Below are 27,060 nucleotides of genomic sequence, written 5' to 3'. Positions count from 1 at the left end.
CTAAATTGGTGGCATTACTAGAGAGCCTTGATATCAACTTAGATCCCAGGGCAGATGACTTGCAAGAGGCTTATGACCTTTTAGCCACATTGCTCCACAGAGGACCCTGAGCCAGGTGTATCGTCATCTGTGTTATGTTCCTTGTGTTCCTGGCCTTAGTATCAAGAATCTATTTCTATCTCAAGGTGTCATCATCTGTGCTATCTCTGCTACTCCTCATGATTTTCTGACTGTGACTGATCTTAATGTAACAGACTTCTGGACAAAAGACAATGGCTGCTGTTTCACAGTGATCTAGCTTAATGGCTTATGACTATCTCTTCAGTATTAGAATCTTTCCCACACAACAGGTCAGTAGATGTTTTTTTTTTTTTTTTGAATAAAAAGGTTTAATGTAGAATTAAAACAAGGATGGTAAAAAGGGTAAATTGAAATGGAAAGGAATAGGAAATAGGGAAAAGGTTCAGGAATTTCTGTCTTATCTAAAATAAATTAGATTCCAGTTGGTATTGAACTGCAGCCCCTAGAGAATGTTGTCAGGCAACCAGCCAGCCTCTCCAGCCTGGCTCTGAATAGAGATCTACTTAATGGTTTGTTCAGTTTGACTGATTCAATTTGATGACAATGATTTCAGAGATGATCTTCTGATAACATGATGATAACTGGTTGTTGACTATTGATTGATGATAATAGTTGGCAAAATGACTATAAGCTAAGGTAACTGTCCCTGTAGAATGACAGCTAATCCCTGGCCTATGAAATTAGTTGAGAGAAGAGATGGAAAAGCCTACCCCAAACCTTCCACCTTTTCAACTTAGACTGAGTGGATTGATCTCACCTTCTTTTTTTTTTTTTTAAACCCTGTTATGTAGAAATAGATGCATGGAATCCCTGCAAGATACAGGGACAGCCTCACCCAGAATTCCAGGGGACCCCCCTGGAGAACTTTGGGTGAGGGGGCAGTTGAGAGGAGTTGGCAGTTGCTTTGTGGAGGTTGAAGTGAGCAGACACTCTGCTTATTACTCCAGACTTGGGGTTCACCTGTGTGGCCATTGTGGCATAAGCCAGTGCGGTTTCTACACAAGGGTTAGCCTGTTTAATAGGGTTGATCTTTATCAACTTCAATACAACAAATATTTAGTGATTATAGAGTAAAAATATTCATTAATAGCAAGAGAGCCAGTTTTAGTTAAGTGCCTTCATCCCCTCCTGTGGGGGGGGGGGGGAAGGGCAGCTTCAACCTAACAGCTCAAGGTCACCTTTCCTTATCCAAAACCTTCATTAACCTCTTTAGTTTTCCTTTTTACTTCTTAATATAACCTTTACCTTCAAATCTGTGCCTGGAAATTATTTGGGGGGAATACTCACAACTCAAGTCTGTTCATCTAGTTTGAATCCTGTCTGCTGCCAGTTTTAAGAAGATCATTTATCTTTGTCCTCATCAGTTAGATAACTAGCTTCTACTTATTCCTCTATCAGACCTGTGAGGAATATAAATTAAAGAAAGGGAACATCATTGGGGTTCAGCCATAACAGAAACTTACCAGAAGAATCTTAGCCTGTCTCCATCTTCCAATTGAAAACAACTGTTAGAGGGGGAGGGGTTTGAGATCCAGGAGTGTCTAACCCCCTCCTTTCTCACGGAAGCTTGTCAATCAGTGTTTGTAACTTGAAGGTCTATTGGCCTTGACGCATTTATCTGCTTCTCCAAATGATCTGTTATTATCATCATAACAACCCTTAACTTCTGTGTATTGACTCATAGATGGAAGAGTGGTAAGGGTGGGCAATGGGGGTCAAGTGGCTTGCCCAGGGTCACACAGCTGGGAAGTGTCTGAGGCTGGATTTGAACCTAGGACCTCCTGTCTCTAGGCCTGACTCTAAATCCACTGAGCCACCCAGCTGCCCCCCCCCCCCGTCTCACCTTCTTTTATAGGGCTCTCCCTATGGTCCCTCAGTCTCATGCCAGTGCATGCCAACCCTGGAAAGTTCTAACATTCTGAACTTTCAACTGGCAACTCCTGCCCCCTCATGGCTTGCAAAATCTTATATTACAGAACTTGTCATCATAGCAATTGTTTTTTTCTAAAAGGTGATAATTGTCACTCAAATATCATTGGTCTCTACTTCCCTTAACCAAAGCTTCCTGGTCATTTAAAGGAATAGAAAATCCTACCCATGTGAAATTGGGGCCTCTCTGACTTGGTGGATTTTTGAAGACCACCCAACTCAATATATTCCACCCTGTTGACCAGATGCATTTTCAAACAGAGTAATCAATGAAGGAAAGCCAGTTCCAGAGAACCGGATGTCAATACATCTCTGGTGAATATCTTTGGTGTGTTAGGGCAAAGTAAACCTTTCGTTGACTGTTCAGTGACTTGCTAGTACCTCATGTCATCCCAATATTAAACCTGAACTAAGAGAATGCCTAGAAAAGAAAGTTCTCATCACCAAGTCCTTGGCACTCCCATGTGGTTTTATCATTGGAAATGGCACTAAAGATCTGTTTACCATATACTTTGCCTTTGTACTTAAAGTTTGCCTTTCAAATTGTGCAACTGCTGAATACTCCTATGGGTTATCTTCTGCTCCTTTCTTGAAGGGCAGAAACTGCCTTGTTTTTCTTTTGGGAACTCCAATGCTTAGCAGGTGCTTTGCACATAATAGAATAATAAATGCTTTTTAATTAATTCACTTATTTGTGTATGTGTGAATACTCCCAAGATCTATACTTTTGTTGGGATGTAAATACTCCTATTATGAGTTCAAAAAAGCCTTCAAAAAATTGCTATGGGCCAAATCTAATGGCCTGGTCTCAGTCTTCCTCCTTCTTGACCCTATTGATTACTCTTCTCCTTGATACAATCATTTCTGTTATGTTGAGACATATGTATTTCTAAAAAAAATCACCCTATATTAGACAGTAGATCTACGGAGTTTATGAGAAAAATTAGATTGGGGCACAACACTCAAAAATTTCATCTGTGATACATAATCAAAGATAGGAATCTACTAAAAATAGTTTTATAGGTACTGAATGATTAAGAAGTACATAAATACTACAATAAATAATAGTAGCATTGTTAAGGCCTGTGTAACAGAAAAAGTCAGGATAGGATCCTAAATTGTAGAGGAACTGCGAGCATGAAATATGGAATTTAAGAAAAGAAGAGAAGAAAGAAAAAAGAAGACCTTGACCTTTGCCATTAGGCCTCAGTGTGGGCATATCACGAATCCCAGGAATGGTCAGTGCTTATGTTTCCTTTGCAGCATCTATAAACTAACTTTGCTGCTCACTTGGCAAAGTTAACAGTAATAGGTGAGAGGTCAACCTTAGTGAGCTATGACTGGGAGGGAGGATGAGAAACTCAGAGGCCATGGTGTAAGTTGTGGGGTGGAGATGGTATTCATGGATTTGGTTCCTTCTCCCATAGCTACTATAACACTAGAAGATATGCAGGAAATATGACACTATACTTTAAAAAAGACCTAAAGTTTAATTGTGGAAATGGGCATCAGAAGAATTTTGGCTTATGAGTTGTAGACTAAATCACATATGAGCTTATTATTGGGATAAGTTTATTAATCTAAGATCTCACCAACTTTGGTACTCCATCTCATCACTAACCTCTGCCTCTCTGATTGAAGGGTGCAGCCAGGAACTCCAAATCTTTATTTAAGGAGAGAGTCCAGATCAGGTATTTCATTTCTCACCTGATTGAACTACTTTGGGACTTCTCTCATTGACTTCTCCACCATAACTCCACATTAGATATTTATTTTTATTATTTTTATTTTTAATTTTAAGTTGCCTTTTCCCCATTAGATTGTAAGCTTTTGAGGGCAGGAACTATCTTTTTTTTTCATTTTCGTATCCTCAGAGTTTAGGACAGTACCTGGTACATGGCGGATGCTTAATAAATGTTTGTTATTTATTGACTATAAATTGATCACCTTATGCTCAAATTGTTCCCTATCATATATGTATTTTAACATACATGTATTTGAACAAATTCCAGTTTTCAATTCAACTCCTCACTTTTTCGCCCCTTATAGGGAATCACTCCACAAGCTCTGGCAATGCTACCTTTGTAACGTATCTTGTATACACTCACTTTTCCCTGGCACTGCCAACACCATGGTTCAGGTTCTGATTACTTCATGCCTGGACTTTTACAATAGCCTGCTGGTTAGAATCCCTGCCTCAAGTATATCCCCATTCCTCAGCTGTTAAATTGATATTCTGAAATTTCAGGTCTCATCATTTTAACTCCCTAAATTTCAAATCAAATATCAAATACAAAATCCTTTGTTTGGCTTTTAAATAGCTTCATAACCTTCCTATCTTTCTAATTTCCTACACTCTCCTCCCCTTCATGTACTCTACAATTCAATAACACTGGTCTTCTTACTGTTCCTCACCTGAGACACTCTGTCCCCTGACTCAGTGCATTTTGACTGGCTGTTCCTTCATGCCTGGAACTCTCCCTCCTCATTTCCTGGCTTCCTTCACGTACTTGCTAAAATCCCACTTTCTTTCTTTCTTTCTTTTTTTTTTTTTTAAACCCTTGTACTTCTGTGTATTGTCTCATAGGTGGAAGAGTGGTAAGGGTGGGCAATGGGGGTCAAGTGACTTGCCCAGGGTCACACAGCTGGGAAGTGGCTGAGGCTGGGTTTGAACCTAGGACCTCCTGTCTCTAGGCCTGACTCTCACTCCACTGAGCTACCCAGCTGCCCCCTAAAATCCCACTTTCTACAAGAAATCTTTCCTGGTCCACCTTCATAATTGTACCTTCCGTATGAGATAATCTCTAATCCATCCAAATAGGATGGTTATGTTTTGGTGTAATTGGTTTTTGTTCCGTTTTCTCAAAGAGTGACTCTATGGCACGATCATAACTACAGGTTTTTGAAGAATATAATGAATGTATGGAACTCAGCTGAATTTGCATGGTTTTATGAATAATTTCTGTATGTGCACTTAGCTGCTATTGATGAAGAGACACTTTGTGTGTGGCCATGTTTGTTAATCCATTTTTTTTCCTGAGAGAATTCTTTAAAAACAACCAAAATTTGTCCCCTTGAGTTTCAAATAAAAACATGCATATTATTTGTTTCAAATATATGTGTATGTCTTTGAAAAAAATGTGCATATTATTTGTTTCAAAAAAATCCCCAGGGGGCAGCTGGATAGCTCAGTGAATTAAGAGCCAGGCCTAGAGATAGGAGGTTCTAGGTTCAAATGTGGCCTCAGACACTTCCTAGCTGTGTGACCCTGGGCAAGTCACTTGACCCCCGTTGCCTAGCTTTTACCGCTCTTTTGCCTTAGAAACAATCAATATACAGTAGTGATTCTAAAGCGAAAGGTAAGGGTTTTTTAAAAATCCCCAACATACTTGAATATAATTGTTTGCATGCTCTTTCCTCCATTAGACCAAACTCTTTGAACATGGACTATTTTTGCCTTTACTCACATCTCTAGTACTTAATACAGTGTCTGGCATATTTTAAGTAGTAATAAATGACAGCAGATGACTTTGACTTGACTTTTAACTGAAATGGTTCTTGAAAAAAAGACATACAATCCACCAATGGATCCCTTTGCAAAGCTTGTCCGGCTTCATAGAATCTATGGGTTTTATCTATGCATTTCCCTAGCATAATCTTAAAGAGTCCAAGGTCATTTCCATAATAAAATGAAACATCAGAACTTCAGTACAAAACATATGTCTGTCTCTATTCATATGCATATTCCTACGGATCTGTGTTGGTATTATGAGTACATAGACTTCTAACTCAGGAATCATTTTCACAACAGGAATGAGAATTGTTATTTCTGTTAAAATTTTTCACTTTTTTATGATATTTGATATTTGCCATGTGCAGCAACTCATTTTTCTCAAAATATTCATGATATATAGGGCCATATAGCATTATTAAGTTTCTACATAGTCAATAAATCTTTAGGATCTCTTAATTTTTATTGAAACATATTTTCCAAATTATTTATTGTTTTCCTTCCCCATATCTAGTATTTGCACTTAAGTTACTGAGTCTCAAAGCATATAAATTTTTTTCAGTAATTTCTTTACCTTTTCATCCTCTGCAATAGATGATGGTGTGTAAGTTACAAATGTTTTCATAGTGTTTTCTACTCTTCCTTTCATTTGCATGGGGGAACCAAAAGATCTCTGGAATTTCTAGCACTAACTTAAAGAGTTGGGGGTGGGGGGGAGACAGCAGGGAAAGATGGAGACTTAGAGACTTTAGAGAGCTAAAACAAAATAGACAATCTATGATATAGTTCTTGGCTGAGTGCTATGGCTCATGGTTTTGGTTGTAAGCAAAGAGCTGTAAGCCTGCCCTTATCAGAGAGGTTTTCTAGTCATTGTTTCCTAATAGAAAGCACATTGCGCAAGTAAAATGCACCCTGATGAGTTGTATCCCAGAAACTGGAAGCAAAAAGAAGCTTAGTTAGAGTAAGACCCATGGCCATGAGCATGAAACCAATGGCATACTGTTCAGCAAATACGAGACCAGCCTAGCAAGAACTACATACATTTGTTGAAGAATGTATATAAAGCTTATGTGGGGTAATGTTTTATTACTATTTTCTTGCTATGTCATATCATTAATGCTTTTGGTTGACTATAGTCAAATTATGTGTCTTGGGTGGATGTGGTCCCCAGAATATTTTGAACTTGGAGTAGCTTAATTAGAGGGTCTATGTATGAGTGAAAGGTGCCCCATATATTAAATATATGTATATTTTCCAAGTATCTGCATTCAGTACCAATCAAATCTACATTCTTTCCTTTGTAGTCTATTAGTTCTTCCATTTCTTCCCTGCTTTTCTGAATCTAAAGATATGCATTCCAAGTCCTCATGCCTAATCCAGTGATTTTTCCAAAAGGAAATATCATTAGCTTAAAGGATGAATGAACTTTCTATTGTTTTCTGATTTTATTGATTTGAATGTCCCTGAAAGAGTCTTGAAGTTTGATGTTTAAACATAGTAGAGTATGTCCCTGCAAGACTGCATCTGCTAGTAAAAGCATAGTTCCATAGGTCGGTGAACAGGGCATATTAGAAAAAGCCATATAATGAATATACAATTTTATCCAAATCACATTTTAAAAAATACCCTTTCCAATTTCCTATTTTCACTGGCCTTTTCACAGTGGATATGATGATGACCAGTGCTATCTAGTCTTGACCCATTGGACAATCTATTATTGCTTGCAAAGTGAATCTGTATTTAATCTAGGTCATTTATTCCTTGTTGTAACTTCCATTCATTCCTTTAGTCCATATTCTCATTTGCATTCTAAATCAAAATTTCATTTAAATATTCATAGTCAATAATTATTCAATGCTTAGGGTTCTATATTACTTAAATTTCTTTTAAAAATTTCTAGTCCACGCATACAGTTTCAACAGAATATTTTAAGTTTTAGAGTATTCTATCAGGTGTAAAATTGTACAGGGTCACGTGCATTGTAACCCAACAATTAGTAATAATAGCAGCTATTATTGTGTGCTTACTATTTGCAAAGTTAACATTTCCATGCATTATCTCATTTGATATTCACAAATAAGCCTGCAGGGAAGGTGCTAAAATTCTCCATTTTACATATAAGGAAACTGAGGTTCAAAGAGTTTAAAATGACTTGTCTATAGTTTTACAGCTAGAAAATGTCAAATGCTGGATTCAAACACGGGATTCTCTTGACTCAGAGTTCTTTTTATTGTACCACATTTCCTCTTTCATTCAGTAGTATATTTTTATCTCCTGACCAACTTGGTTTGGTATAAATAATAACCATAATTCATGGACTAGATCCACAGAGATAAGAATAGCAATTATATAGAAATTTAAGAGCTGGGTAGGGCTTAGGAAATTCAATCCATTCATTTTGCAGATAAAGGAATAGAAACAGAAAATAGTTATGTGACTTGTCCAAAGTCACACAGTTAATTATCATCAGAGCTAGAATTTAGAACCTAGGTCCTCTGCCCTTTAATAGAATAGTCTCATCACTATATAATATTGTCTGTCAAGGGCAAAAGACAGGTCTTTCAAGATCTTCCTTCTGCTTCCAACCATTTAAATGAAAACATTTAAAATGTTTTCCTCTCCTCTGGTGGGAGGATTTACATGTGTGTGTATATATATTTTCAGCTTATGGGGATAAATGAATGCTCTTCTGCCTTCTGATATTGTAGACTTAAATGTCAATAAGGTTTTTTAAGCTTGATATATAGACATAGTAGGGCTGATGGTCTATAGGAGACTCTATGTGCTAACAAATATATGGCTTCCACAGCAGAAGTCTATAGATGATTATTGTCCCAGTTTATGTAAGAGTCAAATACATAATGAATCTATACATATCCATATCCATATCCATATCCATATCTATATCTATATCTATATCTATATCTATATCTATATCTATATCTATATCTATATCTATATGTGGAAGCCATTTGGCAGAGAAGTTTCTTACATTGATTAAGCTTACAAAGTTTCTCTCCAATGAGTTTTCAGATGTTTTGTAAGGTATGTGTTCTGGCTGAAGGCCTTCCCACATTCATTGCATATATAAGGTTTTTCCCCCGTATGAATTTTCTGATGCTTTGTAAGGTCTGTAGTTCGGCAGAAAGCTTTACCACATTCACTGCATTCATAGGGTTTCTCTCCAGTATGTATTATTTGATGTTGAATAAGACCTGAGCAATATCCAAAAGCTTTGCCACATTCATTACATTTATAGGGTTTCTCTCCAGTGTGAGTTTTCTGATGGTTTGTCAGATTTGTACTTTGGCTGAAAGCCTTTCCACATATATTACATTTATAAGGTTTCTCTCCTGTATGAGTTCTCTGATGTTGAATGAGTGCTGAGCGGTCACTAAAGGCTTTTCCACAGTCATTACATTCATAAGGTTTTTCACCAGTATGAATTCTTTTGTGCTGAATAAGAGCTGAACAGTAACTAAAGGCTTTCCCACATTCATTACAAGAGTAGGGTTTCTCTCCAGTGTGAGTTCTCTGATGTTGAATACGGCCCGAGCGATCACTGAAGGCTTTCCCACATTCACTACATGTATATGGTTTCTCACCTGTGTGAATTCTCTGGTGTTGAGTAAGGAATGCACTCTGACTGAAAGCTTTCCCACACTCATTACATTCAAAAGGTTTCTCCCCAGTATGTACTCGTTGATGTTGAGTAAGGTATGTACTCCGGCTAAAGGCTTTTCCACATTCACTGCATTCATAAGGTTTTTCTCCAGTATGAACTATATGATGTCGAATAAGGGCTGAGTAGTTACTAAAGGCTTTCCAACATCTATTACATTCATAGGGTTTCTCTCCAGTGTGAGTTCTCTGATGCTGAATAAGTGCTGAACAGTCATTGAAAGCATTGCTACAAACATTACATTTATAGGGTTTTTCTCCAGTATGAATTTTCTGATGTTGAATAAGGTCTGAGCAATAACTGAAGGCTTTTCCACATTCATTACATTCATAGGGTTTCTCTCCACTATGAATTATATGATGTCGAATAAGAGCTGAGTGGTCACTGAAGGCTTTCCCACATTCATTACATTCATAGGGTTTCTCCCCAGTATGAATTCTCTGATGTTGAGTAAGGTGTGCACTCTGGCTGAAAGTTTTCCCACACTCATTACATTCATAGGGTTTCTCTCCAGTGTGAATTCTCTGATGCAGAGTAAGATGTGTACTCTGGCTAAAGGCCTTTCCACATTCATTACATTTATAGGGCTTCTCTCTGGTGTGAATTCTCTGGTGTTGAGTAAGGTATGTACTTCGGCTGAAGGTTTTCCCACATTCACTACATTCAAAAGATTTCTCCCCACTATGTATTTTCTGATGTTGAATAAGGGCTGAGTAGTAACTGAAAGCTTTATCACAATCATTACATTTGAAAGTTTTCTTTCCTGTATGAGTTTTCTGATGATTTGTGAGGTGTGCACTTTGGCTAAATGCTTTCCCACATTCGTTACATTTATAGGGCTTCTCCCCAGCATGAATTCTTTGATGTTGAATAAGGGACGTGGGACCTCTAAAGGTTTTCTCACATTCATTACTCTTACATGGTTCCTTCCCTTCACAGACTTGCTGCTGAATAATTAGATGTGCATTTTGTTTGAAGCTTTTTTCATGTGCATCACATTTATGTAATCTTTCTTCTCCAGGAATACTCTGTTGTGCAACAAGAAATGGCCTCAAGTTGACATTTTCCCTACTGTTATTGGATTCTGACTCTTTCTCCTCAGTAGATATTTTGATGTGGGAAAATGTAATATTCTGCAAATTTTTCTCCTTGTTTCCCACATGACTCTCAAATTGGGCTTTCAATTTCAAGACTTTTCCCAACATAGAGTCCTGGTGAACACTTGAGAGTCTTTCCATTAACATTCTCTGGGATGATCTTTCTTCTTGTTTGGTGTTGATTCCTGGATTTTAAACCTGGTCTTTGAATCTGGAATAAATTTAATAAAAATAAAACTAAAAATAATTTCTGATATGTATACATGGCATTGACAACCATGAAACATGTTCTTTTTTTTTAAAAAAAAAATCTTTACCATTTGTCTCAGAATCAAGAGTACCAATAAGAGTTGGGCAACTGGGGTGAAATGACTTGTCCAGGGTCACAGAGCTCAGAAATTTCTGAGGTCAGATTTGAACCTAATACTTCCCCTCTTCTGTAGACCTGGCACTCTATCAACTGTGTAACCTACCTGCTCCTAAGCTTGGTCTTTATCCAGTGATAAAGAAAAGAAATAGGGGAAAAGTCTCTGCCACCAGGTCATGGGGTCAATCTCTCTTGCTTTTAAAGTGCATTCTTTCATTGCTCTGAGGAAAATAATCAATTAAAGGTAAAATTAGGCTGCTTTCAGATGAAAGAGATTTGTAATATTATAAAAGGAATTATACTGGCATGTCCTTTTTATCTGGGAAGAAAAGAAGGCAGAAGAAGAAAGGTAACCTGAAAACACTATTGAGGAGAATGAGACAAACCCAATGCAAAAGTTAAGCTATAACCTAATGAGATCAAGACATGTCAGTGATTATAAACAACCTTAAGTGGGGGAGAAAATATTAATAATCCTCATTTGGACTAGAGAACACATAAAATGAAGATCTAAGCCCAGTTTGTTACCAGGTATCTGCAGAAGCCAGAGAGCCAAGGGGCTAAGAACACTGAATAAACTTGTGGCTGATAAGAGAATATTTAGTTAAGGAAACACATAGAAAAATTAAAAAGCCAGACTTCAGGGTACCAATGAACTGAAGATTTGTCTATCTCAACTGGATTCCCAGAGATATGGTGTTTTTTTATCATGGTGACTTTGTACCCTTCTCCTGGATGGTGCTTATGTGGTTATAGGTGGGGTCTAAAAAGCCTTTGGACTTAGCATGTACAAGTGGACATAGCAACAAGGAGAAAGGCTAGCCAAGATGAGGGACAACAGAAGAAGATGAGCAAGAAATATAGGAGGAGAGCTGAGGAAAAATAGTACTCTATTCCTTCACTCAAACTTGAGGTATTCTCTTCCAGTGAGTCACTACATGCCTAGATTATTATACCTTTCTAGATGGTCTATCTATCTCTAGAATCTTACCATTCCAATCTTTTCTGCAAAATGCTTTGAGATTAATCTTGCTTTGGCATCAATCCTTTATCCCCACAAACACATCTAATGGGCATTTCTGTATCTATGCACAGTATAAGCCAATATGATTCCTTCTATAATGTTATAAATCTCCTACATCATCTGAAACTAACTTAATTTTAGATATGATTGATCATTTTTCCTTAGGAAAATGAATTAATACACTTTAAAGGCAAGAGACATTGAGTCTATGACCTAGTAACAGGGCCTTTTTCATAATCACTAGATGAAAATCAAGCATGAGATTAGTCATTTATGTTTAGTGAATAGAAGCTTAATTGTTCCTAGCTTCTCTGGGAATTACATAATTCTAATGGTTCTCTACCTAGGTTTTCCCAAATGACATATAAATGACAAATTTGGTATTCTTCTCACACTGTTGGTGTCTAGTTGAGTGTATGTGAACTTGTTTTATGTTTCAACATGGACCAGTCATGTGTTATATTGTCTAGAAAGAGCTGGCAATATGTTCCAATAAATGCAGCAGTCACAGTAGAAGGAGCAAGGCAGCAGCAAACTACAAGAATTATATGAATTGAGACTTGAGCTAGGTTCCTGCTAGTCACTGAGTTCTGAGTTTTGAAGTAAAATTCCAGGGATGGGTAAGGCTCAAACCAATTTTCTGTTGGTCAGTGATCTTTGAATTCTGGTTCATCATTATTTAGAAAGAGTTAATATAAAGGAGGGGACAGCTATGTGGAACATTGTCTCAATGACTCATCACTTTGAACTTCTACAATGAACTTGGCCATCATTGCCTAAAACAGAAGGCACCTCCATCTCTTACAGAAAATTTCTTCTTATAAGAAAACCTGAAGGATTTTCAAGTTGATAAAGCAAGTTCATCATTGTCCTGTTCTTATAAGTTGATTTTATATATATATACATATATATATATATGGCTATTAATGGCTATAAAATTTCTTGCTGGGTAAAAACTAAAGCCAGTTCTTCTGCTGTCTAAGATTTATGTAGCTTACTACTTTCTGACACCACTATCAATGCTATAGGAACTGTCATAATGTTGTAATTAACAGTTAGTTAACTGTTAATTTTCCACCCAGTTGTTGAACCTTTTACATATTAACCTTTTAATTATTGAATTAGTTTCTGACCATCACATATTTTGGCTGAATCTTTCTTTCTCCTGTTAATTTGGGAAGAGACTTCCTTTGCAAACTGAGACACAATAGATATTGTATTCTGGATGGAATTTTTTTCATGCTTCAGTAAAAAATGAATATGTAATCTTGGCTTATCTCTCAGAAAAGCCACCTACCTCTGTCTACCTTAAGCAACATCTTATTCTGCAGAAGTTGATTCTTAAACAAATTTCACTCTGCCTATAGTCCTATCAAAGGAATAATTTTGGATCCCTTGTTTGCAGGTTATTAAGTTTGTTTAGAGTCGGTAATAGAAGCTCTAGGTCACTTCAGGAGGGCAAAGTGGTCCTGATATAACTATTTGAATTACTAAATGTTTTATAATTGCTTAATGAACTAACTAGTGTACTACTCACTAAACTGTACATGAAGTTACACATAAAAATACCTTGGCAGATTCTTTCAGCCAAAGTTGTGTCCTTATCACCTTCTTGTGCTACTCAACAGTTATTTTTCCTTACACTTTCCTAGCTTCCATAAAGTCTAACTATTGCTCTTTTGCAAGATCAGGTCCCAGAACCTAAACAAAAAACAAAAACAGGTCTAGAGGCTGGCAGAATGCCATCTGTATTTGGATTATCTGCAGTACTTCTTAGAGAGATGATTGTTTACACCTGGATTTTATTTTTTTATCTTTATATGTTTACTTATCTTTATTTATCTTATTTCGTTTATTTATCTTTCTTTTATTTAGGACCAGATCTATAATTTGATTTATTCAGGAAACTCTTAGTGAGGAAATCATTCTACTAATGCAGATTCACACCTGTTTGTTTTTCATATTAATTATTACTAAATCTATATGTGTTATAGTTTAGGAATTCATGTATAAGATAATCACTAATATGCATTTTTATTTCTCTCCCTTTCCCTGGGAAATGGTGAGACCAACTTTTAGCACATGGATATATATGATATATAATACGCTACATTCTAAGTTATTCTTAGACAAAAGTCATGTCTTGCAAATCTTGTCAAAATGGAACATTTATTTAGAAATGTTAATAGATGGACCAAACACATTCTTGAATGTAAGAAATATTTTACAGATATTAAAAAATTTTTAACAGGCATAAGAAAAAGATGGTCAAGAAAGTACAAGAATTTTTTCTAGACCTAGAAGACTCCCTCTGCAGCTAAGTCCATATCAGGTTGCTATGGTTGTTCATCCATTGAAAAGGACCAATGATATCAAGGGGTCATGTCTTGATTTATTTGTGTATTGAATTAGGTGAAGCAGAGTTGAAGAAAGTCACCAGCCTCACTCTCTCTTCCAGAGCCCAATGACAAGACAAAAGTCAGTACATCTGGTGATGGCCCAGGATGTACTGGATGATGACATCTTTGATGTCTGATCAAGCTCCAAGTGCTCTACAGAGTGTGCTTCAGCTACCTTTATGGCTATTGGAACAAACTGGCTGTGGCCAATAGGTGGGATACAACTGTTTGTGTCACTCAAGCATAGCCCTCACCCATCACCAATCATCAGCAGGTTCTCTGGGATTCTTGCCAAACTCTCTTCTCTTACAGTCCCCAGTACTACACTCTCTACTTGGCTTTACTTCTGTAGATAGTGTCGCTTTTTTTTAGTCTAACTTTTTTGCTCTCAGGACACTTTTAAACTATTAAAAATAACTGAGGATCCCTTAAAAAACTTTTGCTTTCATAGGCTACACCTATTAATATTTACTGTTTAAGAAATTAAAAGATAGCATTTTTATGATGATAGTTTAGATTTACACCATTGCTACTAGCAAGCCTTTACATAGATTTTAAGGTTTTTTAAGGTTTGCAAAGTGCTTTACAAATATGTTATCCTTACAACAACCCCTGGAGGTTGAAGCTACTATTCTCCCCATTTTACAGATGAGTCAACTGAAGTAGGAAAAATTAAGTGACTTGCCCCGTGTCACACAGTTATTAAGTAGTGAGATTTGAACGTAGGTTTTCTTCATTTCCCAATTAGCACTAAATCTACTATGTCACCTGGCTGCCTCAACTACTACACATTAACTGCTCCTGTCAGCTCTTTCTTTTTACACAAAAGTTTTTTCTCCCTTAGTAATTCTGTGTCCCTCACCTCTATTTAAATCCCAATCATACTTTAGAATACAGCTATATTCTATACTATATCCTCTACGAAGACTTCCCTGCTGGTCACAGTGTCTTTCCTTTAAGATCTTTTAGTCTGTACTATTTGTGTACAAAATACTTATTCATGTACTTCCTTATATTATTATGTAATGATTTCTGGTAAGTTTGTGGCTTATTTCCCCAATAGTATGAACTCTTAGAGCATCCTCTAATAATACTACTCTAAATTCCAATTTGTTAGTATCCAAGACAGTGCCCTGTATAATATTAGTACAGTACACGGGCACTCAGTAAGTATATGCTTAATGTTTGTTTAATGAAATTGAATAGTAACTATTCTCTTAATGAATGAAAGAGGTAGGTTCAGAGGAGAACAATAATCAGGTAGTGATCAACAACTATCAATAACTATGACATATAACAGGATTAGCTTAGTCTTTCTGGGAATGAAGTCTTTGAATAGAATATAGTTCAGTGATTCCCAAAGTGGGTGCTACCGCCCCCTGATGGATGCTGCAGCAATCCATGGCAGTGGTGATGACCACAGGTGCATTTATCTTTCCTTTTAATTTATTTAATTTATTTAAATTTATTTAAATTATTTAAATTTAAAATTTTAATTTCCAGGGGGCTAAGTAATATTTTTTTCTGGAAAGGGGGTGGTAGGCCAAAAAAGTTTGGGAACCACTGATATAGTTGGACAAAGAAACTACTGAACAAGGAAATAAAACATACTCATGATTTGAAAAACAAGATGACATTTCAGAAAAGAAAGAGTAATGAGGGCCATAATTGGAACATAGTTCTGGATGAAAATACCTTATTCAAGGAAACAGGAGAAATAAAAAGGAGAGAAGAATAGAATTGCATGTAAAGAATATACATTCATGTGAGGAAAACCAACTACCAGAGTGAGAAAACATGGTGGATGGTAGCTGGGTAAAGATCAATGAAAAGTTGTCATAGAATCTGGAAGAGTATTTATTAAGCTTCTACTATACATCAAAACCATGCTAAACTCTGGGGATACAAGAAGAAGCACCAGAGCATCTTTGCCTTCAAGAAGTTTATAATCTGATAAGATGAATGAAATCTAAGAGGACCTCAGAGGATATCTAGTCCAAACCCTTCATTTTAGAGATGAAGAAAATAAGGCCTAGGAAGGTTAAGCAATTTTCCCAAGGTCTTACAAGGAGTAAGCAGCAGAAGTGGAATTTGAAACCACAACCTATAACTCCAAAGGCAGTGTTGCTTCTATTGATAGCTGCAAAAGAGAAATAAATTTGTTATTGGATTATATGCTACAGACCACTAGATAAGAGAGAGGTTGACTGGAATGATGAGTTTAAGAAACAAATCACAAAGTCTGGCATAGATGCATGATAAAAATTTAATGTAGGACTTTATCCAGATATTTGTAGAAGAGTCTTCTATGCCAAAAGCAGAGCTAATTAACTTCTAGACTTACTGTAATGATAACTACATCCTTCAAAAGGTGGTGGAAACAAAAAGGGGAAATTCTATTCTTGATCTGATTCTCACTAACAAGGAGGAACTGTACTGAGGTGAAAATTATAGGAAACTTGGGAGGAAGTGAACCCTATACTTCTTGGATTCTGTAAAAGAGAAGAGAGTCAGGCCCAGTGATAAAAAATACCCTAGTTTTGGGGAGAGCAGATTTATAGGATTAAGAAGAAAGACAGCATAGACTGAGAGGATCTCATGGATTCTACAATGCAAGTCAACTCAGGAATAATGTGAAATTCAAAAATGAAATTTTGAAGATAGAGAAAAACAATTCCAATGAAAATCAAAATTAGGAACTAAAACTAGTGAGGTAGATAAGGCCACACAGAGAACTTATCAATCAACTTAGATTTAAATTAGATAAATATTTTAAAATTATGTATATATATATATATATATATCTTAGATATTAATCTATCTGTATAGCAAAATAAAAAGCAAGTGCAGGAAAAAGAATAAATATGGAAGCAAGGCACTGTTCAGTAATAATGTTAGAAGTCAGAATGAATTTGGACTGATAAAGAAAGCTGAGGATAAAGAGAAATTGATGTTTTCACAATATTGGGGGAAAAGGGAGACCAATAAAGGGATAGGATTGATGTTTGGGATGAATGGGATGCTATTAAATGACAACAGAGAGAAGATCAAATTGTTTTATTCCAATTTTGCTTTTGTTTTATCTGTCATGGAGATTCACTTTTGTTCTGGCAAAACCAAGAACTACCAAAAAAAAAAAGGCTAATGGTGAGTCAATATATAAAGAAGGAGAGCACTAGATGTCCTTGCTAAATTAAAGTCACTTGGCACAGATGAACTACAAACTTAGATACTAGCAGGTATGAGCATTGGTGTACTCTATCAGCTAGGTTCTATCTCCCCTGGAAGAACCAGAGAGGCACCACACAACTGAAGGGCAAATATTGTCCTTATTTTAAAAAGGAGAAGACAAATAAGTGAGTTATAGGCTGGTGAGTTCCATACCTGACAAAATTCTTTAAAAGGTCTTTAAAAAGATGGTTGGAGAATACCTATAAGGTGAAGCAAGATCATAAAGGTTCATCAAGAGCAAGTTATGCCAGACCCGTGTTGGCAAAGATGTGGTAATATGTGCCCTGGCAGCATGGAGCAGGCTGCTCTGTTCCCCCTCTCCACCATTCCTGAGGACATTTTTTTGTACACCCTGTCCCTCTGACCAGAAGTCCAATGTAATCATTTCTTCCTCCTGCTTTCTGGGGTAATGCAGGGGGTTCACAAGGCGGCTTGAAGGTGCAGTTTGGGCACGTGATCTCTAAAAGGTTTGCCAACACTGTACCAGACTAACCACATCTCCTTTTTGGATAGGGTTACTAGATTGTAGATCAGAGGAATGGTGTAGATATACTCTACCTAAATTTTCAGCAAATCATTTGATTAAGTATTTCATGCTTTTCTTATAGAAAAGATGGAAATATGTAGATTAGTACAATTAGGTAGAGTATTAAGTGGTTGAATGGGCAAACTTAAAGGATAGTTCACTATTAACTTGAAGGTCTCCAGTGGTGTGCTCCATGGATTTAAGGTTGACCCTAAACTTTTTATTTTAATTAAATTTTAACATTTTTATCAGTGATGTGGGTAAAGGCACAGATGACATATTCATCAAATTTCTAGATAATATAAAATTGAAAGACATGGCTAACACACTAAATAAGAGAGTCAGGATACAAAAAGATCTTGACAGGTTAGAATACAGGGCTAGAGGTGGCAGCTGGGTGTTTCAGTGGATTGAGAGCCAGGTCTAGAGATGGGACATCCTAGGTTCAAATCTGACCTCAGATACTTCCTAGCTGGGTGATCCTGGGCAAGTCACTTAATCCACATTGCCTGACCCTTACCACAATACACAGTATTGACTCTAAGATGGAAGGTAAGGGTTTAAAAAAAACAAAAACAAGCAAACAACAACAACAACAAAAAAGAATACAGGGCTAGACTTAGTAATATTACATTTAATAGGGATGTGGAAAAACTGTACACTTCAATTCAAATATCAAGTTAATTAGTATAGGATGTTCAAGGAAAGATTAGTCAATACTTTGCCTGAAAAAGAACTTGGGGGTATAATAGACTACAAACTCAATGTCAGTAGCATAATATATCAGCCAAAAAATCTCCGACATGATCTGTTCCTGCATTAAGAGAGGTAGTGTCAGGGGCAGTTAGGTAGCTTAGTGAATTCAGAGTCAGGTCCAGATACTTCCTACCACTGTGACCCTGGGCAAGTCACTTAACCTCTATTACCTAGTCCTTACTGCTTTTCTGCCTTGGAACCAAAACACAGTACTGATTCTAAGACAGAAAGTAATGGTTAAAAAAATTAGACAGAGGGGGCAGCTGGGTAGCTCAGTGGATTGAGAGCCAGGTCTAGAGACAGGAGCAACTGGGTTCAAATCTGACCTCAGACACTTCCTAGCTGTGTGACCCTGGGCAAGTCACTTGACCCCCATTGCCTACCCTTACAAAAAAAAAATAGACAGAGGTACTGTCCAGAAATAAGGTAATAGTCTCATTCTACTCTCTCCTATCAAATCACATCTGGAGTGACTGTGTCATTTTACAGAGGCAACTAGGATGACAAAAGACTACATATGAAGATCAGTTGTAGGAAAAGGGATTAAGCCTGAAGAAGAAAAGACACAAGGGAATATGATAATTAACTTCAAGTTTTTGAAGAGTTATCATGTGGAAGAGGTATTAGACTTGTTCTCTTTGACCTGAGAGAGAAGAACCCAAAACAATGGGAGTCAGAGCTTGATGTCAAGAATAACTTCTTAACCATTAGAGCTATCCTAAAGTAGAATGGGATGCCCTAGGAGTTAGTGGGTTCACCATTATTGTCCTTAAATAAGGGCTGGATTTAGGTATGCTATACTGGGGATTTGTTTTTTGGATATGGGTTTGACTAGGCCACTGAAGTCCTTAATTCAAATTCTGTGAAAAATGTGAAATGAAAAGATCAGGGCTGCACTATAATTCCCAGACTCAACTAGCCTAGAACACATCAGCTGGATGTGTTAACAAATTTACCCTCCAAATCTAAGGATCAGAGTTTATCTAAGAATAACATAACTCCTTCCTAAGATCAGAGAAAGTGCATAGAAAATGCTGCAAGGCACTTTGACTTTACTTCTCCAAGTGAATGCATAGGGAAACAAACCTCAGGTAACATATTAAGAACTTGGGGTGGGGGTGGGGCAGCTGGGTAGCTCAGTGGATTGAGAGCTAGGCCTAGAGACAGGAGGTCCTAGGTTTGAATCTGGCCTCAGACACTTCCTAGCTGGATGACCCTGGGCAAGTCACTTAATCCCCATTGCCTAGCCCTGTAACAAATAAAATTAATATAGAATGATATATATAAAAGATATTAGGGTTTAAAAAATTTAAAAAAAAGGGGGGGGCAGCTGGGTAGCTCAGTGGATTGAGAGCCAGGCCTAGAGACAGGAGGTCCTAGGTTCAAATCCGGCCTCAGACACTTCCCAGCTGTGTGACCCTGGGCAAGCCACTTGACCCCCATTGCCTAACTCTTACCACTCTTCTGCCTTGGAGCCAATACTCAGTTTTGACTCCAAGATGGAAGGTAAAGGTTATTTTAAAAAAAAAGAAGGAAAAAAAAAGAACTTGGGGACAAAGTTAGAAAACGTTACTCTCTGAAATTCATGTGAATAAAAATCAGAATGTGAATGAGAATAACCAGGTAGAGAAATAGCTCATAAAAGATGGTTTAAAAATGAATTGTTGATGATACCAAAGTCTCTCTTCAGGGACATATATTAATCTAAATATAACTGATTTATTCCTACTTTAACTAGACTGATCTTCCTTCACCAACTATATTTTTCACTTCTGTCCACATGCTCTAGGATTAAATCTATAGAGCTAACCATTTCTTTCTTGTTTTCTGGATGTTGTGACATCACTCAAGTGCTGAAGAGACTGGTAAATTATTATTGCTGGTATTACTTCTTTCAAGATGGAACGTAGTTCCAGGTATATATGTGGTGTGGGAGGGTTGGGGGGGGAGGGGTTTTTTCCTTCTAATTTTATTCTTGAGAATCCAACTTGTCTTGTTCCTATGGAAAGAGGAACCTAGAATCTAAGGGGAATATGTTTCTTCAGATAAAAACTTTTCTTCCTAGAACTTAAATATTTATTCCCAGGCAAGGAGCCCGTTCTCAGAAAGAATAGGACAGAACAAACCAGGAAGGCAGCAAGGTGTAGTGAATAGGATATATTGATATTGGAGCCAGGGAGATCTGCATTCAAGTTCTGAATCTGACATACACTAATTATGTGACCTTAGGCAGCTCGGTCTCTTGGTGTCCCCAGATACTCTCTAAAATGGTAAGTTAAAGAGAGTTAAAGAGGTAATTTTCACATTTTCCTAGATTAATGAAATGGGGAGAGGGAGACAGTGACTACAAGGAGAATAATAAACATAAAACAAACACAGAAGATCAAGTAACTTCAGGAAGGGATAGATCCCAAGTCATATGTCTGTTTTCCCAGGGTATCAGTGAGCATCTGAATGGTAAGTGAAGCGGTGGGGTAAGAAGAAAGGGGAAGGGGAAAAGGATTTATTACCTATTATTTGCTGAGCACTGTGCAGTGAAAAGAAGCTTTGGAGCTTGAAGTTCTGTATTTAATTCTCAACTCTAATGACTATGACCTTTATGAAATGTAACTTGACCTACCTTGACTTAATTTTCCTCATCTGTGAAATGTTATCTATAATCCAATGAAGCAAATAACAATGAGAGCTCCTGGACTCAAATCAGATTCATAGAAAGCATTTTTCTCTAACATGCCTTGATATCTAAAATTGAAAATGACTGTGACTATCCCCTGCCTAGCATAAAGACTCAAAAACAAGTGGCCAGATTTGGATACACAACATCATCATCATCGTCAGCAGCAGCAGTAGCAGCAGCAGCTATCTCAGGACTACAAGTGGATTCTTACTTCCACAATCCATTTCTGATTGTATGACAGGAATCTACTTTCCTATCATATGGACTTGAATGCAGATCTCCCTGGCTCCAATATCAATATATCCTATTCACTACATATGATATTCACTATTACAGCTCCTCTATTCCATCCCTGCTCTGAGGTTGACTTATCCGCTATTCTGTGCATACCCTACCCCCCCCCCCCACTACCCTCGCCCCCAACATAAAGAGATGGCACATACAGAAAAAGGCAGATGGAGGTGGGGTGGGAGTGTCCAAAGACAAAGGCGGGATGGTAGTGTCCGCAGGAGGATTTCAGTTTGCAAATCGCTAAATACTTTAGCTAATTTGAGACTTACATCATCACTGCTATGAGGTACCCTATTTTACTGCTGAGAAAACTGAGGTCCACCAAGGTAGTGTTAGCCAGATACTCATGACTCACAATTCAGAGCTCAGCGGAAGACCCCACATTGCTCGTTTGAATGTTCGCTTAGAACCGTGAGAATGTTTGAACTGTGAGGGAATATATTTAGTCCAACCCCTCCCACTTTAAAGATGAGGAAGCTGAGGCCGCTAGAAGGGATGTGCTCACTAGTCCCGGGGAGACATCCACACTTTAACCCCCTCTCCCGACCCTCACGCCTGTCCCCTCAAAGAACTCCTTTCGGTCACATCCATATGATCACTCGGCTACAGAGAACTGCAACTAAGAAACTGGACTCACCTTCTCCCGGACCTCAGCTGAACAAAAGATACCTAAGGCCAAGAGCCATATGGAATCGCGCCTGCGCAGGTGTAACTTACAAACTACGATTCCCAGAATTCTTTAAAACTGCGTCATTTTCTGATCTCAGAAAGTTTCCTGAAGGGTCCGCTACCATTGGGCTCCCCCTCTCCCCCCGCCCCCCAAACCACAAAGCTTTGGAGAAAGGATAGAGCCGATTTGTGTTTCTGCAACAACAACAACAAACCTCAATAGTGATGGAATTTAACCTCCATTCTTCATTTGGTGACGAATACGGGACAATAGTTTAAAGGTTAAGAAAAAAAATTATTTTTTTGATAAGTTAGCATGTGAGGGTGGGGTGAAGGGAGTGTGTATATCTACGCAGAAGGACAAGAGACGGAGAGAGATAGAGAGTGGGAGAGTGGAGAAAGATAAGGAAAGGAGAAGCTGAGAATATGACAACTTGTACAATGTATATTTTACTTATGTTATGCACTAGTTTTCCACGATAAGTCCATGTGGAATAGAACGACAACAAAAACCCCAACAATTGGGGGCAGCTGGGTAGCTCAGTGGCTTGAGAACCAGGCCTAGAGATGGGAGGTCCTAGGTTCAAATCTGCCCTCAGACACTTCCCAGCTGTGTGACCCTGGGCAAGTCACTTGACGTCCATTGACTCCAAGACGGAAGGTAAAGGTTTAATTTAAAAAAGAAAGAAAGAAAAAAACCCCCAACCTTTATTACATTATTATTACAGCCAGACATCTATATTTTAGAATTTAATTTTTAATTTAATTCAGATTAAAAATCCATCAACAATCATTTATTAAATGCCTCTTCTGGGTTAAATACCATTATTAGGAGAAGGAGATTCAATGACAAAGACAAAACAAACCCCCTAATATAAACAGTTATAGTCAAGCAATACATTACCATATTGACTTTGACCAAAAGGAAAAACGCACATATATACACACCCAAATATATAGATGGGTGAAATGTTTCTTCATTAAACCTCTAGAAGCCTGGCTGTTGCTGGTCAGAATTCCTAAGCCTTTTAAAGTTGCTTGTCTTTACCATATCATTATATAAATTGTTATCCTGGCTCTATTCACTTTATTCTGCACCAGTTCACAGCATACTCTTCCCAGCTGTCTCTGAAATCATCCCTTTCATCATTTTGTGGAAATGAACTTATTCTGCTACTCTTTCAGCACAAATCATGTTTTTAGAAGAGGCTTTAGACTGAACAATCCCAGACCTGAGGCAAGGATCAAAGCTTTGTATTGTGGCTGCCTACTTCCTCTAATTGCGCAAGTCATGATTCTTTGTTTCTGAATTTAGTTCATAATTGAGCTGGTCTGTAATGGGTTAAGTTTAGAAATCCAGCTCTCCTGCTAATAATATGCATTGAGCTCGGAGGACTGAGTGAAAGAAAGGGAGTTATTGGGTTAGAAGGATCCAAAAATCTGGGTCATTATCTGGCACCGTAACTCTTAACAATGAGTCCTGTGGGAAAGAGGGAGATTCTTTGCTAGCCCCCAATCACCAAGCTTCTAATCAATCATGGGGGTTGTTATGCCTCAAGCCTGTAAAACAATCATTTTGGACATAAACCCATGATGTCATTCACTCTGCTCTGTGCTTTGTGTGCTCCCCTCTCTCCCATTCCCCTTTGTGATTTTTGTCCTGTGCAGTTACAGGCATTGTGTACTTTGGTATGACAGTAGCTGCAGTGTCATGATGTATGCATTCCCTGGTCCTGTCCAATTAAAGATGCAATTTATAGACTTTGACTCCTCTGGTTTATTTATTCTGAGTCATAGATCTGCTTTAATTAGACCTTGAACCCTCTGGTCTAGTCATAAGACCTAACTCCTCTGGTTAATTTATTCTGAGATGGAGGTCCTGGCTCCTCTGTTCTAGGTTAGAGGTCAGCAATTTCTTACTTGACAATAGTATTATATCACATTTACATACTATACCTTGTTCAGCATTTCCCAATTGATAGATACTTTCTCAGATTCCTCTTATTTGCCACCTAAAAAAGAGCAACACATTTTTAAAAATATCCTTAAAGGTTGTTTTACTTAGGACTAATCCTCTTAATCCACCCTCCCTCTCATTCTTTCTTCAATTGTCCTCTTATTTCCCTAAAAAGTGAAATATATTTCTATACTCAACTGTGTATGTGTGTGTGTAATCTTTCCTCCTTTGACTAGTGTACATGAGAGTGAGATTCAAGGGCCAACTGCTTACCCCCTGTTTGTATGAACTTCTTTGTAGTCAACCAAATGATATGAGATAATTTCTCCATACCTCCTTTTCTCTCCCCTCTCTTGAATATTATTCTTTCCCTCTCTTTCCAATTTTTTGTTAAGATCATCAAGACAGAGTCATGACTAGGTCACATGAATTTCCTCTGATCTTTAATCTTCTACAAAACAGAAATTTTGTGCCAAAGGTAAAGCAAATTCAGCTATATCCATGGGCTAGGACACAAGGAACCCCAAAGAAGACAAAAACTGCACAACTAATGCTAAATACTTTCACTCAACATCACCATACTCCTGGTGGCAAGGATGCACTACCCAACCAACTCAAGGGTTTGAAAAAATATAGCTTTATACTTTGATCCATCCATCTCTTTTTCCAGTGCCATGGAGAGCCAGACTCCAAAGAGAAGACATTTGCTTAAACCTTGATAACCAGCATGGTGGCAGCATTTGTGAACACATACACACATATGTATACATGTATCCACATTTATGCATATATCCAACATCTAAAACATGTTTAAGAAGAATAGTTCAAAATCACCAGGTAATGAATGTAAAAAAAAGCTTTAAATATTCAGAAGAGTCTTGAAATATTAAATTATTTTGAAAGAAGCAAGAGAACTTTGATATCTTCCAATCCATAAGCTTAAAAATCTATATTGTGGACCATCAGAAACAGTACTGTGAAAATAAAAGAAACTTTTGTATCTGGAGGATCTGAGATCCTAACCACATTTTCCTCCTAAATTTTGTGATTTTTATTGGATGATTTTATATAGCAGGCTGATTTTTAGGAATATATATATATGTATATATATCAGAACAGAAGAACAGACCACATTTTTGTTCTTGTTATATTTTTCAAGTAAATATTTCTGTGTAAAAGCTAATTTGACTAAGTGGTTAAATAGAATTGGGGAACAAAATTTGGAGATCATAATCTAGAGAGGCTGAAGCCAATGGGAAAGATTAGATACTATCAATCCCCCTTGAGGATATAGAAAAAGTCTTGGAGAGGATCAACTATAATATACTTGACCTTTAGGCAGTGGGGTCCAGGATATGTCACTGTCGCACATGCTAGCTCTTCCCTAGACTTGACAGAAGAAAATAGATTAATGAGATACCAGAAATGGTAGGAAAATGAACGTGGAAAATGTATAGATCCTCAACTCAAATTTCTTCCTCTTTTGTCTTGAGAGGACTTCCAGTAGATCATTTTTTGTTTTGTTTGGTGCCAGAGGAGAAGTAAGAAATTAGCCATCTGGACATAGAAATCAGTTGGCCCTTGTACTGAGACTGACATTTTTGAGGGGCATGTCTATCAATACTGTAGTAGCCCAGCTCTTCCTTCAGTGACCAAGGAACAGTTCTGGATCAGTCCAGAAGAGTCCAGAATAAAATGGGACAGAATTAGTCATTGGAAAGCATCACTGGAGAGTGAAATTGAAAATAAGACTGTTTTTTTTCCTTCCCTATACCTTTCCTTGGGGCAGACCCCAATTTAGGAAGTGCAACTTTCCCTGTTAATCTTTGATGTCATGAAAATGGACTTTGTAGGCAAGTGCCTTTTTCTGAAGCCTATAATATTGGATCTGATCTGACAAAACCCTTTGATTGGTGGCTTGAGTGTGGTTCCACCTAGTGGCCAACTGTACTCCCTTGCTGATTAATTAAGGAAAATGGTAATGTAAACTTACTTTTTATAGACTTGCAGAAAGCAAGACACAAACTTGGTGTGGACTGTACTGATAATTCCATACTCAAGTGCCATCAGGAATCACTGTCACATGTAGAGTTTCTCTTCTGGGATTTTTAGATTTTTTTCTTTACTTTTCTTTCATATTTTCAGATCATGATTAAGGATGTTTTCCCTTGGCAATTTTTAAATGCTTCTGAATTTTGAACAGAGTTTTATTTTATTTTATTTTATTATTTTATTTTGTATGGTTGTTTTTCTAGGACTTCTTGTCTTTCTAGATTTCACTTTTTAAATGTTTTCTGGATTCTTCATTGGAATTACTTCTCTCAGTTATTTTATTTCATAAACTTTTTTCCTCAATGAAAATTTCCTCTCTTAGGATTTTGGTTGTGATTAAAACTTTTACTGCCTTAAGCAATTTGCTTAAGATCTAGCTATTTGTTTGCATTGGATACTGATTTATTAGGTATCACTTGCTTATTTATATGCTAATTATGTTGTGTTCTAAATCTGCAATGGTTCTGGGCATGTGGCATTGCAATAGTTTTACCTCTTATTAATTGTGGTCTTATTGCTTTATTATTACAGGAAAGGGAAGGGAAGGAGAAAAACATTAATTAAGTGCCTATTATAAAATGCCTATCAAATGAGATTATAATGGAGAAGTGCTTAGCACTGTGTTTGGCAAACTGTAAGCACTATATAAATGGTAGCTATTATTGTAAAATGAGGATAGTAATACTACCTTCCAGGGTTATTGTGAGGATCAAATGAGATCATATTTGTAAAGAGCTCAGCACAGTGCTTGATACTATGTAAATGCTTATTCGCTTATTTCTTGCTAAGCCAAGGTAGGAAGAAGATCCAC

The 27,060-nt window shown here is 37.3% G+C and overlaps 2 protein-coding genes across 2 annotated transcripts in view; one reads left to right on the top strand and one right to left on the bottom strand.

Moving 5' to 3' along the window:
- Positions 1 to 8,524: 8,524 nt before the first annotated feature.
- Positions 8,525 to 10,447, bottom strand: LOC123246293 (zinc finger protein 883-like). Its single transcript, XM_044675210.1, has 2 exons — positions 8,737 to 10,447; positions 8,525 to 8,652 (listed from the first exon to the last, which is right to left on the bottom strand). Exons 1-2 carry the CDS (start codon positions 10,445 to 10,447, stop codon positions 8,525 to 8,527), a joined length of 1,839 nt encoding a protein of 612 aa, XP_044531145.1.
- Positions 10,448 to 21,917: 11,470 nt separating this feature from the next.
- The window catches only part of LOC123246291 (zinc finger protein 501-like), a 44,029-nt gene continuing 38,886 nt past the window's right edge, over positions 21,918 to 27,060 (top strand). Inside the window, exons 1-2 of the mRNA XM_044675209.1 lie at positions 21,918 to 21,982; positions 22,141 to 22,277. Coding sequence (XP_044531144.1) covers positions 21,918 to 21,982; positions 22,141 to 22,277 — 202 coding nt within the window. The remainder of the gene's footprint in view (positions 21,983 to 22,140; positions 22,278 to 27,060) is intronic.

Source organism: Gracilinanus agilis, chromosome 4, assembly GCF_016433145.1.
Source record: "Gracilinanus agilis isolate LMUSP501 chromosome 4, AgileGrace, whole genome shotgun sequence".
Lineage (NCBI taxonomy): Eukaryota > Metazoa > Chordata > Mammalia > Didelphimorphia > Didelphidae > Gracilinanus > Gracilinanus agilis.
Note: the sequence above shows the minus strand (reverse complement) of the source record. Positions and strands in the feature narration are given on the sequence as shown.